At 39.4% G+C, this 15,172-nt stretch overlaps 1 protein-coding gene across 1 annotated transcript in view; it reads left to right on the top strand.

Annotated features, from left to right (window-relative positions):
• Positions 1-15,172, top strand: part of MTRR (5-methyltetrahydrofolate-homocysteine methyltransferase reductase) — a 780,817-nt gene that overhangs the window by 117,156 nt on the left and 648,489 nt on the right. Inside the window, exon 2 of the mRNA XM_044064883.1 lies at positions 5,417-5,650. Within this exon, the coding sequence (XP_043920818.1) occupies positions 5,611-5,650 (40 nt within the window). The 5' untranslated portion in view covers positions 5,417-5,610. The remainder of the gene's footprint in view (positions 1-5,416; positions 5,651-15,172) is intronic.

Here is a 15,172-nt window from a genome sequence, read left to right on the forward strand (position 1 = left end):
CTTTGGACAGAAGAAAAATATTTTAAAAGGACAATTAATTAGATCCAGTAGGATGACCTCTGATGATGCTGACTTTTTGACAGACAGCAAGTTTATTATCGATATGTTTAAAGAAAGAGGATATCCGTCCTTCTTATGTGATGAAGTATACGAAGTTGTTCAAGAAGGTAGGAAGGATAGATTTTCCCCCATCCTAGGGTGTGATGAATTAATCAATACTACTCAACCAGTGTCAACAGGTACATCTACTAGCATTATTTCACCCAACACTGTCAACAATTTTTCTACGGCCTATGTTATGGACTACACTGGCGATTCCTTTTTACTTAAAAGAGTCCTATATAGGGAATGGGAAAGATTCCAGGAAATTACTGATTTGGAACATTTGAAGAATAAACCTATTAAATTTGTATACAGGAGAGATATAAATTTAAAAAACATTTTTGAATATGGTGGAGCAGGCACTGTGAACATTCACAACCACAAAAAGGGAACTTTTAAATGTGGATCATGTTCACAGTGCCAATATATTCAAACAGGTTCACTGTTATCTATTCTAGATCGTAACAAAACTATTACCAGTAATGCTTTTGCAAACTGCAATACACAAGGGGTTGTATACATCGCCACATGCCACTCCTGTTCTTCCTTTTATGTTGGGAAAACTGAAAGGAAATTAAAGTCCAGAATCTATGAACACTATTATGAAATAAGAAAAGGGAATATAAATAATGCTTTATTTCGACATTCCCAAAAATGTATCAATTCTATCTTTCATTTCTTTGTGCTTGAAATAGTGCCGAAAGAAATCAGGGGTGGCATGTGGGAAACCAAATTAGAGTATAGGGAACTATACTGGCAAATAGTTTTGGATGCTACCAGGGAGCCTGGTTTAAATGATATGCTCTCTATACTTCCTGTATTAAAATTGAGAGCTGCCAAATTGTAATTTTCACTTTGTCCACCAGATGAAGACAAAGTTTATAATACTACTTCTGATGAATTTAATGTATCGTATATTTCTTATATTCATTTGGTACTCCCTCCTTCCATTGTTTCAATATGAAGTTTTATACTTTTACACTTGAATGTATTAAAATCATATCATGAATACTCACATTTTTAAACATTTTTAGTTAAAGGTTTTAAATATTTAATAAATATTCTATGTGTTTTAAAGCTTATTTTTTAACTTAATGTTCAATGATTCAATCAATTTAAATTATTCAATCATTCAATTTTCAATTTTGATGTATAAAAGCAGTACTGACAATACTTGTGTGTATTCTCTGATGAAGAAGCTCGAAAACGTATGTCCTTCTGGAAAGCGTTATTAAATCTTTTGGTACAATTTCAGTGATTCCGGTGTTCTATTTTGCTATTTTTACAGTCTACACCTTTTGGAACTCTAGTTTGCTGTGCTCATACCCTTATTTGGGTCTCGACGAGTGAATTTGTTAGTGGTTTTAGATGCAATACTAACTGGGTGTACTTTGTTTTACTGGCTCTTGAGGACTGTCTCTGTCTGTTTCACTCATGTGAATGCCTGTAAGAGATACACACTGTTCTTTTGCCTGCTGTCAGACTTGCATTGCCTGTCTGGACAAGGTGGACCGATGCATACAGTAGTTTGTTTACATAACGTATCATTTCCTGATTGTCTTCCTGGGCAGGAATAATTGTACTCAAAGGTCTGAGTGCATTATTCTGTGGGTGTGGTGCTTGCTTCATTCATCTGATCATGTCATAACTTTGTAGATTGCAGAACTTTGACCAAACTTGATTGTTTCCAAGTTCTGATTTTTGTTTGGATTTGAGCATCAGGATAGATGAGCTTTCCTATTATTTCCTATTACCTATTTGAAATGGCTGGTTTGATTAGCATGAACCTCGTATCTAGCAAAATGCTTTTTCTAGTTGTCATCATATTTGCTCATAAGATTTTTGAGCTGTAGGCCCTTATTTATAGTGAATTCTGTTTAGTCTTTCACAGGAGATTTATGTCTCTTTCAACCAGCTGGATTCCATTCTAAAATGTGGTCTTGGACATTCCTTAAACCAGTCCATTTATCTCTCCCTTTTCTTTTGACATCCAGACTACAGGTCAGAAAGATGTGCAGAATCCACTCACTTTTGCTTGAAGTGGGTACACATATTCTGGAGCACAGATCACTTGTTTACCTCCTTTGCGAAGGGTAAGGAGGAGGGGTTAGCAGTGCCTAAACAATCCCCTTCCAAATGGATTGTTAACTACTTTGTGTTTTGAAAACGGGTGTCTTAATTGCTTGTTGGACAATGTAGCTGATGATGGCTATTGCTTTTGTAATACTGCTTTCAAAAATGTATCCAGAGTGAAAATTGTGCCATGGCCACTTGGTTGTCATTTCAGTTCTTCGTTATGCAGTATTACTTGGATTGTGATTATAGGCATCCTTTGTCACCTTGTGTCCTGTAGCACTTGACCTTCTGAGCCTTTGCCTTTTGTTTTTTGGCCTTCCAGCAGGTGCTTATTGCAGAGGATCTGCAGAATCAGATACAAAAGATGTACCCCCATTCATTTATACTGCAAAGGTGATTGCTTTGACAGTGGATACCATCCAGTAGTGCAGTCTTGTGGTGTTTCCCTTTCTTGATAGATAATTGAACGGTGATATTCCTTATAAATAACTTTTGATGGTGGTACTAGCATGTTCTTTGCCTTGGTTGCAGTCACGTGAGGTTACAGTTATGCTAGAGAAGTTCTATCTGCTTCTTGTTCTCTGCTTTATATTTGTAAAGGTAGTTCCTTAAGTGTCAAATTACAACTTCCTAACTGTAGAGAAAGTATATGCATCAGGCATCCTGAGTTGTCTCAGTGATTGGACCAGGCTTTCAGTAACTACAAAGCTTTTCATTATTTCTTTGATTTTTTTTTCCTTGTTGGGATTCTTACTTTTATTTCCTATATTGATGGATATCATCCCACAGCCTAAATCTCTTCCTAAATGCAGCCAGTTGTTTGGAGTAGAGTACAGTTCTTGGCTGCTTTGCTCCAGGGCTACTACAAAAGTGCTCTTCATTTTCCTCAAAGTAAATGCTGTAGTCTTAGTCCTGGAAGCACTTTTGAATCTTGACCCTGTCATTTTGAGACTGGGAAATCTGATGTTGGTGTGGTAATATTGTACTTGAACTAGACTGGGAGGAGTGGTGGGTCTTGTTCTTCTCCACTGCAGGGATGTGATCATTGTGTGGAAGTGGGCTTTCATCAAAGATATTGTATTGGGAATGCTTCATAAGGGAATTTCTGTGTCTTAGCAGGGGTATCTGATACACTGTCAAATGGCAGTTTGTCCGACAGTCTGTTTGAATTGGGAAAGATGTGTGTAAGGTAAGTGGTTTTATTTGGGTATTTGTGTGGTTTAGGGCTTGAGGAAGAGTTAGTTAAGGGGATAAATTCAGTAGTCCGTATATTTGTGTAAATGTTTGTTACAGGTTATATTGAGGTATGTGTGAATGGATAGGTTTAGTTGTGTGAGTGTATTGATCAGCACTCTATCGCGGAAAATTAATAAATAATTAGGACTAGGGTTAGCGTGCACGAGTAAGGTGATTCGGGGGCGAAATACTAATTTATAAAACCCCTATCCCTTATAGTATCAGTGTTCAGCCAAATTTGATTAGGGGATATTGCCCCATCATACAGTTATAATGTGGTTTCCCAAGAGGGTAATTCATCCCTTGTCTGAGATAAAGCATCACTGCTGCCTTAGTAAGTGAACTTAATCACTATCGTGATGTAATATTAATCTTTTTTGTGTAGTGGACCTCAAGTCTGTGTTTTCAAAACACCTTTTCTGGTCGCCATCATTTCCACCCATCATATCTCTATACTCTATTTGTATATTTGCCTTATGCCATTCTCCATAAGAAGTTTGCTGGATAAATTCTGTTTCTCCTGAAGTTAATTTTTTGAGTGGTCACTGATGCTGATCAGCTATATTTTCATGTGCTGGTCTTTTTTAACATGTATTGGAAATAAGAGTTTGTATAATCTGTGAACACTCAAAATTTCAAAATACAAATTATCTGCTTTTTATGTGATGGGGAAAAGTCTGAATGTTACACTTTGTTTATACCTTTATTGAATTGAACCCTTGGTTGATGGACCTGCTGCGTATTGTGGCTGTTCAAGGTAGGTGGGGTTTATATTTACCAAACAGATCCTGTCCTAAAGCAGTGTCAGCCTCATCTTTTGTCACATGAAGGCTATTGGGCCATTGCCCTGTGCAATGATAGGACATTTTTCAGTGGGAGGGGTGATGCTTGTTTTAGTAGTCTGCCCATAGGAAAAATGTGTGTCAAGGCTTCTTCTTCTTCCTAAATATGTTTACCAGGTACTGTAGTTTGGAGGTCCACTTGGGTGTTGGCTCATTCTTTGGGAATGTTGTCAATTCAAGCCATTTTATGCTGACATTCCCATTGCAAAAGACCTACAAAGGTAAGATGCAAAAGCTGTGCCAGAACACACTATTTCAGTTGATCTGTAGTTGGTGATTTGTTGCCCTCCCACTGTCTCCCTTTTGTGGGCTGCTGCAGCCCCAGTTCACATTAACTCTCTTGCTGAGAATCTGTGCTCAGGCCAAATGGACCATGAGCATCCTTGCAAGAAGTCCCAGAAGAAAGATGGCTTTTCTTTTCCTTGGGCAGGAATGTTCCTGTATGCTTTTTCACCTTTTCCACTAATATTCATGGTGCTTCTAAATATTCAGAAGGAATACCTCAAGATTACTATGGTGACTGTCTTCTGAACCAGGCAACAGCGGTTCTCTCGTCTTTTGGAAATGGCCAGAGGTAATTATCAGAAGCTTCCACACAGCCTGGATCTACTCACACAAGAACAATGGTGTTTGATATATAGTGACACCAGCTGACGTCAGTTGACTATCTGGATGATAGGGTCTTATTCCTCTTAGGTACCTGTTTACTGACGATGTGCAGCAGGTAATAATGGAGGTAAGGCAGCCTGCTACTAGAAAATCATATATTAACAAGTGGCTTTCTAGTTGGTGCAAAGTATGTGCAGTAAAGTTATTTTTCAGAATTTGTACAGTGCTCGTTGTAGTAACTGTTTTCTCAAAGGTATTGCACTGAGATTCTTGTCTCTTAATGTGAAATTCTTCTCTGTTGTATGTAATGTTTTGTATCACTGTTTCTGAGAACATAGGAGAGACTTAGATTTTTTTGTCTTGCTCCTCTCTGCATAGGAATCTTTGGAGCAAGGTCCCAACAAATGGTTAAAATTCTTTAAGGTCCATGTACTTTTGTAGTATTCACACTGTTGTGATAGGGAAGATAAAATAGTACATATGGGGAAAAAAAGAACAGAATGTGTATTCAGTAAATCTCTAAATATCCTTCCTGTACATTTTTCTTGCAGATACGAGCCAAACGAGTCATGTTGATGGATTCATTAAAGGACCCATTCCAGTCAATGTAAAAGTTGGGAAGAAAGTGATGTTTTATCGCATATGTACTTTCTCCATTAAAATGTTGCAGAAGTCTTTGTAAGAGAAAGTGAAGAAGGTGAAGTTAAAGAAACATCAATGCTTATACTTGCCAGATAAGGCTTTCATGCTGTCTCTTCCCATCTTGTACTGTAAGAGAACTTCAGGTAAAGCACAAGGAATCTATTTATTATAAGATTCTTTTTCATTGCCTTTGTGTGCTTCACAGCATGTTCTTGACTTATTCATTTTTGTCAAGAATATTCCTTGTCTGGAATGGGTTGACAAGAAGTTGAGACGCAGAGGTACCTGACTGGTGATAATGTCATATAAAATAGCATACTCCTAGTTATATTTTAACAGTAATGTTGTCAGGTGTTGTAACTATGCCAGGGGAAGTAAGGCAATGGATGTGTAACACATACCAGAACAGCTAGCTGGAATTTTGTAAAGAAGTATTTGTCATTTGTATATCAAACTGGTACAGATGCTTGTGTTGAAAAATATATTTGTAAAGCTGCTTGTGTTAAGAATGTATCAACGATGTGCCCTGCTGGGCAGAAACTAAATATACATGCATTATAGTAACTGTTTAAATGTATATATTATAACAGAGGATGCTGGAAGAGAAGATATTAGTTTCAATCCACTAGACTTTGAGAAATAGTAAGAGAAATAAATTATGGGGCCTAGACCTTAAAGATGTTATCTCACAGTTTTGAACAAAGCCAGAGATGCAATGTCTATAAGAAGCTTGGTTTGTTGGTCTGTGTAGGAGGAGTAGAAATTTGTAATTGATTTATGACTTCCAGAAGCTGCACCAGATCTGAACAAATGCTCTTGTGTGTGTGTTATTGACATATAGGTGCTAAATCCTGGCAATTTCTGGCAGTGGGGGGGGGGGGTTACTTGGGAATCAGAAGTCAGATGACCAGATGTATATGATGTCATTCTGTACAAAAGTAATACTTTAATATTGGGTAAGGCAAAACTCTCAGGGCAGTCTGTTTTTCTTGGAACCTGACATAGAAAGATCCCTCACCTACTTCATCTTGCCTTGCTCTATTAACTAGGAACGGTAATTCTCTAGATCAGTCAGGAAAATATAGTGAGAATACTTAAGTATTGTTTTTTGTAACTGTGTGAATCTTTCCAGCTGTGTTGTCTTAATATTTCCTGTGACTGAAACTCTGGTGTTTACTGTAAATAGATATTTTGTATTTTCATGTTCTTTTATTATTACATATATTTAAACTTTTCATTGTGGCTGGTCCCTTTAGAGAATATTTTAACCTTTGAGAGTACTACTATCTATTGGTGACACTGTAGCCACTCCTGAAGCCTGTCTGTTTCATCAACATTACCATTTTTTAATTTCACTCATTATAATGGGCTACCCTTGCAAGAGTTTTAGGTGGCTGGTTTTGTAGTTTCTGGTGGCAGTAATAACTACATTATAGTCTGGGCAGAAGGGGGCAGAGCAGGCAAATCTGTGGCAGACTTTCCCAGAGATGTGTGTGTGTGTGTGTGTGTGTGTGTGTGTGTGTGTGTGTGTGTGTGTGTGTGTGCGCGCATGTCTCCACTACTTGGAGCAGGAGCACAAAGCACTGGTTTCACACAGAGAGTGGTGGAGGACATGGCTTGGACACTCTGCTGAGGACTTAACTTTGCAGCTGTCCCAGTGGGGAGCCTTATTAGGGACCTGGGGAGAGACAGTGAGAGGAATGCAGACCCCGGGCTGAGTGTGTTCCTGTGGGCTCTTAAGAGAAATTTTGCTTGATGCAGAGAGCTGCACCTGGAAGTGCTGACTGTATCCATTTTTGTTCCAAGTGAACGTCCTACCTCTCCAGTGTCAGTGGTGAGGCTTCAGGCTACTTGATTCCTGGTGCAGAGTGGGGATGTTACAGTAGGTTTATGTTTTATTTCAATTTTCATTCATTCTTATATTTATATATGTATATATATATATATATATATATATATATATATATATATATATATATTTAAGTGTGTGTGTGAGATATGATTTCTTGCAAGTTGATAATTTAACCTTAGGCTATAATATATAATTTCCCATTCAAAGACTTCTGTCTTTTTTATTTGTGGCCTTTGTCTGTGTACTATATTCCCTGCTGTGCTGCTGAAAGGCACCTTGCCCAGTTATTAACATGTAGCTGTACACTGTTAGAATTTAGCAACTGCCTTTGTTAAGCATACATTTTTGACTCTTGCTGTGTGTACTTGAACCAAACTGGAGCTGCATGTATAATCGTACACTATACATCTCCTTATTGGCTACAGCATTTTGGTGGCATTAACACTTGAACACACAGAAGGGGTGTGAAGGATGCAGGAAGGGTGGAAACCCTTACTTTTACACCTTCTATGCATTTCTGTAAGTTGCCCCCCCAAGAAAAAAAACACTCTCTCTCTTTCTCACACACACACACACACACACACACACACACACACACACACACACACACATTTGTGTGTGTGTGTGTGTGTGTGTGTGTGTATACTATAGATATACATTTTGTTTGGGAATCACAGATTTTTTCAGTGTCAGAAATCACATTTTGTGGTCTCACACTTCTGATACTGTCAAGTTGTAGCTCCTTGACCTTTTGATTTAATGATCCTTTAATTTCAGTAAATATAGTGATGTAGTATGCCATATTTAGTAACCAGTAGCATTGTTTGTATATAATTTGTGCAGGGCCCCACTAGTTTTTACAATACTGTACATGTTATCATAACCTACTTTCAGGTAGTAGTTGTAGTAGTAGTTTTAGAACTAGTAGTCAAATCTAATTTTACGAAGGTGTGAGTTTCTCCTGAAATCTGATGACAAAGCGATTCCTCTCACATTGAATTGATGAAGGGACATTTATGTGGAAATCCAGATTCAGCTGTATAATTTGCATGTAAGGAGATTTAGTTTCTTTGTTCAATAAGATTTCCTTACAGTTTACACCTTTTTGTGCATACAGAGAAGACTAAAGTAACTGATACAAATGATGAAAAATGAATGTTGATGTGGGGTATTGTTTCATTCCAAAGCTGTGCATCTTCAAGGGGAACCCCAGACTCTAGTAGGCATTCCCGATAAATGCCCATTCATAACTCTTAAAATCTGTTTTTCATCAGAGATGAAGGTGAGAAGGGGAAGATCATCTCTTCATTTTTACCAAAATTCTGCAGTAATCTTTGAATGATGTTACCACTCTTTGAATGACATTACCTGCTAGCTACTACTTAGTAAAGATCACGTTGGTCCTTTCCTAAGTTTACTGTGAACTCCTTTGTTTAGCAGGTGGCATAACGACAGTGTAAAGCAAAAAGAATACATACTAAAAGGACATTGCTTTGTTATGTAACACACAGATTACAGAGGAATGATAACATTTTTCTACCTTCAGTCTACAGAAAAAGGCATAATTCTTACAAAAGAAAAGATAGAAGAAAAGAGGCAAGGGGCTGGTGAAAAGGAAGAAATCAAAATTGAATGCGTAAGGATTGAAGAACATTACTATAAGAAAAAAGAGGAGAAAGGCAGATGTTGACAACATAGTTCAAGCTAGGGATGTACAAAGCCAACTGGATGAGAACTGTATTGTTACATATGCTTGCAAATGTAATAAGCAATGAAAACAGTGGGATTAATAAGACTAATGGTGATGAGGATCATTCTTTTGTATCAATTGAGCAGATATTACTGAATTAAAAGTTGAAGATTCTTCAGATATGGTCAGCAAAGATATTCTTGTTATTGGAGATTTAATTATTAGAGGAACTGATACACAAATCTGCAGAGAAGATAATGAACGTTGAATAGTGTTTTGCTTGCCAGGAACAAAAACAGAGGGTACAAGACGGGCCTTTGCCTTAATGTAAGAAAGTATGTTTCTGTTTTCATTCAAGTCAGTACAAATGATCTCATCTGCAAGATCCTCTGTTAGTAGAGAACTTGAATCTCTCTTAGATAGCAAAGCTTGTATGGGTGTTTGGACATATTTTTCACAAATCACATATACAAAGGATAGTCATGTCACCAAGATTTTTGGGTAAATACTCACATGAAAAAATGTCCCACATTAAAAAATGGAAATGTTTAGAGCACCCTGTCCTAATTTTGGGCACACGTGTTCAGATATGGTGTGCACTTGTCAAGATCAAGGAAGATAAGTTTTGTAGCAGATATTTTGCAATGTTTGACAAACACAAGGCAGGATTTTTGCCAGGTCACTAGGTCTGTGAACTAACAGTTCACAGGTAGCAAAATTTGATGCATCGCTGATTGGTTGTTTATTATTAATGTTCCTAGCATTGTTTTTTTATAAAAAAAAATCAGATGGAGTTATTATGATAGGGATGATAAGGACAGATATGAGACCTGTGATTATTACATGTTCACTGATAACACCAATACTGTAGTTTATGTAACTGTGACAATAAAGATAACCGTGGAACATATAACAATTGCTGGAGTTTATAGACCACCAAAGTCAAGTGAAGATGAACTAAACGGATTCAGACATTTATTTCATGAAACACAGGAGAGAAGAAGAATAACAGTGGCTGGGGACTTAAATTTACCAGAAACAGACTGAAATAATATTGATTCAACAACATTAGTAAGTAAATTTATTCACAGTGTATGTTTAGGAACAATTGCTTCAGATTGTAAAAAAAATAAATAAATAAATAAAAAAAAATCACAACATAGTAGACAGTATTTGTGTTCCGAAAGAAATTACTGTTACTTCATGTCAGGGTTTACCACCTGATATGCAGTGATCATGAAGTTATAAAGGTTAATTGATAATTCTGCCAAACGGAAATCTGAACTAGGGCTCAGATTAATAACCGATTATATGGAAGCAAAACAGTCACTGTGTAAAACTAATTGGAGTGATGCATTCTGTAGAAGAACTGCAGAAGTAATGTGGAATGTTTTTGAAGGGGAAGTTGTTTGAGTGCAAAAATAGACATTTATCTATCTGTTTGTCTATTTATTTAACATCAGGATCTAGACGCATAATGTCAGGAGGATATATTTCTATAAGTAAAAGATAAGGTGAAAGACAAAATATAAGAAATGGAAAAGAAGTCGAACTTCATAAGATGTGGAAGGAGTAAAGACATAATAATTGATAAACTGTGTGTAGATTCTAAAATGTATTTTCCGACATAACAGTTTATAGATATATTTACAAAATCTTTTACAAAATAGTTGAGCTCCACAAATGGGGTGATAAGTTGTCCTAGTAACATCCAGGTAACCTCAGATACTGAAATAAGATTATATTATATTAAAAAAGAACTAGCAAACTGGATCCAAACAAAACACAGGGAGGAGAAGGAATTAGTATTAATGACCTGGGAACACCAGCAAGAACGTATAGGCCATCACTTGCATTGTCCTTTGCCTCACAGCCTTTCAAGACTGAAGGTTGCTCTTGAATATTGGATTTTTGATCCCATTCTCGTTTTCCATTTCTCCATGATTTGAGGACTAGTAGAGGCACAAACCCTTTCTTCTACCTTTGGGAGGGGCTGCATCCTGGTGAGTATGCACCACTTTTCCAACTATTTGATTGGCCTGTTCCAGGATTTGCCTGGTATGATATCAGGAAATGGCCCCTTGAGTCATCTTGTCATAGAGTGATTGCACTTGGTACTGAGGCTTTGTCTTCTAGACATCTCTCAGAGCCAGTTGATATGGACATTTGTAGTTGAAGTGTTAGCAGCTGAGCTCACTCCAGGGTCTGCAGTCTAGGAGCAACAGATCAGGTGACTGTTTGACCCTTGGTGGTAGCTAGACTCAAAGATGTGGGACTTCACCTATGGGGACCATGGTTTGATGTCAGTTCAGGCTTGGCCCCAGCCTCTCTTCCTTGCAAGTCACCCATGGCATACTCTCTGGTCATATATTAGCTCAAGTTGTCTTGACTTCTCATCTGTGCTATCATGTGTAAGCATGAGTCATAAAGTGCAGTCCTGGATTTTAGAGCAGTGGGAGAGTGCAGGAGTCTGTTGTCAGTCATCTTTGGGCAGGTGGAGGATCAGGTGGGTTTGCCTTTGTTTTTGAGCTGGACAAAGCTTTGAAGTCTCATTTTCTTCTGCCCTCATGGGATTATTCCATCTTTTGGAAAGCTCTTAGGACCAAGCAAGACATCATGTACCATTCTCTGAGCTATATGTGGGATGCTTCACTGGGGGTGTCTGGCACCCAGTCCCTGGTGCCAGCCTTTGTAGCCATTATCTTAGAAGCCTGAGGGCTCCCTCACTATACATCAGTAGCCCACTTTTTTTGAGTAATGCTTTGTTGAAGCACCCCAAGGCTTTATGTGGTTGTGGAGGGCTTCTACCATTCCCAGAAAACCACATTCCAATACCTTCCAGATGCTAGACAGGATTGCTCAACGGGGGGTCATATAGTAAGAAGGTGGATTCCTTTGTCATATTGTTGCACATAACTTTTAATTGTTTGTCTCATCTGCCTGTTTCCCAGTCCCTTCTGCTGATGTTGGTACTGAAGTGCTGATTGTCCTCCCTAAGTCTGAGGTCACAGAGGATAGTTAGTATGGTTATGACCCATTGCATTTTGGCAGAAGTGCACATTATGACTAGGGTTGTGAAAATAGATGCATGCTTGCTTGCGATGGCATGGTCCCACTTGAAGGTGATAGGTTCATAGGAGTTACAAGACAACTGAACCTAGAGGCCATTTCCGCCTTGCCACTACTGAGCTATAGACCTTACCCCTCTTTTCTAAGAGGGCCAGGCTAGTCATATTGGGGATGAATTTATGAACATGCATGCAAATGTCCAGCACCATTTCTAAAGGCAGACACTGCTTTAACTTGGAGAGGAAGTTTGCTTCAGAGAAGCTGTAGGAGCTGCTTGACGAATCTAGTTCTTCTTTGTCTTATTTATTTGTTGTACATTTAGATCTCTAGCCCTCGTGTTGTCTGGACTGTCTGGTTTATTGAGATATAAGCGTTCATGAGCTGCTGACTCCCTTATGGACTTGTAAGCTAGACAAATGTTACTGCTACTACATCTTGGGGTAGAGCTTGTAATGCATTTATACCTTCACCTAGGAGGGTATAGTTTACCTTGGTGAAGTTTTTTAGTCTGATTTCACCCTTTGTGAGTTCTGGAGTTAGTGCCAGCTCAAAGGTGATTGATTTGTGGTCATTTTTAACTAATGAGGGTCCGACAGTTGTGGCAGTGCATCTGTTTGACATGTTTGTGAGGACCAGATCAAAAATGTTTGTTCTCCTTGTCTGGGTGTAGACAATTTGTTTCAGGGCATTTGAAATAACAAAGTCAAGGAACTTTTGCGCTAGCAAGTTAGGGCCAGTCGATGGTGGAATAATTGAAATCTTCCATAACCAGTGTGTTCAGTAAAATTTGGATGGTCTCCCCTTTGGTCAAGTAGGTATCATGGGTGTCATGACCCATGGAGGGGGATCTATAACTGGCTGTGTCTTTAATGGGGGTCTTACCCACCGTAACCTGGATCTTAACCTGGATCTGGAGTAACTCCATGGAGTTGTCCAATCTAACTAGACAGGAGGTGAATTTATCTCTGGTAAAGATTGAAACACAGCCACCTTTGGTTTTTACATGTTCATTTTGCAGTCTAAAGGTGTAGAAGGCATTGTAGCCCTGCAAAGCCTGGGTACTGTCTGAGGCCTTGAACCAGGATGTTCATCGTGCATACAGCTGCAGTCATAACAGATGGGTTTTCCTGCTGTCAGGCGGGTCCTCGGTCGGCCGAATTCCAAAGTCTAGGTCCGGCGTCGGTTGTCGTCACCTCTTCCCTGATGTCAGTGTGACATGGGTATAAAAGAACCAGCCGACGCCATTTTCTTCAGTCTTTCTTGCCGTGCGGTGCCCGAAGCAGAAGCAGTTCGCAAGTGCCGGTCGGCCAGCTCCTGAGATTACGAATATTTTTCACCCGAAGACTTCTTGAAAGCTAAGTACCCCGTTGGGGAAACTTTTCTTGCCTCAGACCGATGTCAGACAAAGTTAATAATTGCATTTCATGTGGGAAGCAAATACCGCATAAGGATTTCCATTCCCTCTGTATACCTTGCTTAGGCCCAGGCCACGACATATCGGCCTGTCGTTTTTGTGCTACTTTCAACAGACGCACTATTAACTGTCGGGCGGAGTTCGCCCAACACTATTTTGGCAAAAAGTTTAAGTTTAATTACAACATGTCGTCGGATACTCCGACTCCAATTTTGAGTAAACGACGTAAAGATAAGGACCGACATATGAGGTCTGCGACTTCTACCGACACCACGCTAAAGCCGACTACAGGTGCTCTGGCTCTCAGCGAGGTGCCGACGCAGCCCCTGACTACCGATGACACTTCATTAGCGGTGTCTTCTGTGCCCGAGGTCGCAGGCTTTTCAGCCCACACCCCGACTATAGATACCGAAGTCACCCTTGGCTGGGAAACTCAGAGTTCAGACAGACCTGCCACCTCTCAAGGTGTTTTCAGGCCTTCTTCTTTTTCCATTAAGGCTTACACTAAATCTAAATCAGTCATGCATTCTAAAAGTCAAGCTCCACAGGGCCCCTCTCAAGGCCCCATGCCTAAAAAGCAGATGCTCAAAATGGCTGAGGATTTGAGTACTCTTATCAGGGGTTCTCAACCCCCCTCGGACAAAAGGCCCAGAGTGGAGGAAGAATACCCTTCCTCAGACCAGGCCTCCATTACTTCAGAACATTGTGAGGACCAGGAACATTCTTACTCCCCTTTCGAAGATTCTGATGCAGAGGAGTCCATTCCCTCTGTCTCCCCCCCTGAGGATTACTCTTTTGGGGAAACCTTGCATACCTTGAGGGAACATTTCAACTGGGAAGGCCAAGAGTACTCGGACTCCAAGAAAAGGCTCAGGGATTTCCTCTTGCTCCCTCAGCACAGGCCTCTGGCTATACCTCCTGTCTTAGACATACTAGATGATGTGTATTCAGAGGCCAGCCTTAACCCAGATTCTTTACCTCCAGCTCCAGTCAAGCCTGACAGGTATTACCGGGTTCCTGATTCACACCAATTCCTATACAAAAGCCATGCGGCTGACCCAGAAACTATTTCACCGGGTCCCAAGGGAATTAAGGCCTCCACTGCCAAAAATCCATTACCTTCAGAGAGAGATTCCAGAGCTTTAGAAAGGTGGGGAAAAAGGTATACACCTCTGCCACTTTATCTATGAGGGCATTAAACTGTCAGTTCCATATGTTAAAGTATCAACCGTTTTTGTTATCTCAGTTGAAAAGCAAAATGTCACAACCTGAACAACCAGACTTGAAGGAGTTGCAGGATTTGTTGCATAGTGCAGAGCAAGTGGGTAAACATACCTTGCAATGTGGTTTTGATGCTTTAGAGGCCTCTTGTAGAGCTGCTGTTACAGGATCAGTCATACGTAGACATGCTTGGCTCAAAGAGCAAACCTTACCAGATCATGTCAAAGCTAAATTACTAGATGCACCTCTTCAAAAAGATGTATTGTTTGGTGTTAAAGCTGAGGAGGTATTAAAGAAAATGGAGGAAAAGGCAAAATCAATGCAAACAGTGAAAGATTTCCTACAGGTACAACCGCCACGTTTCAGTAGAAATTGGCCTTCAAAAAATTGGTCCTTTCCAGCTACGGACAGACCTCAAA

Source organism: Protopterus annectens, chromosome 3.part0 (assembly GCF_019279795.1).
Source record: "Protopterus annectens isolate FY-2018-M chromosome 3.part0, PAN1.0, whole genome shotgun sequence".
Classification (NCBI taxonomy): domain Eukaryota; kingdom Metazoa; phylum Chordata; order Ceratodontiformes; family Protopteridae; genus Protopterus; species Protopterus annectens.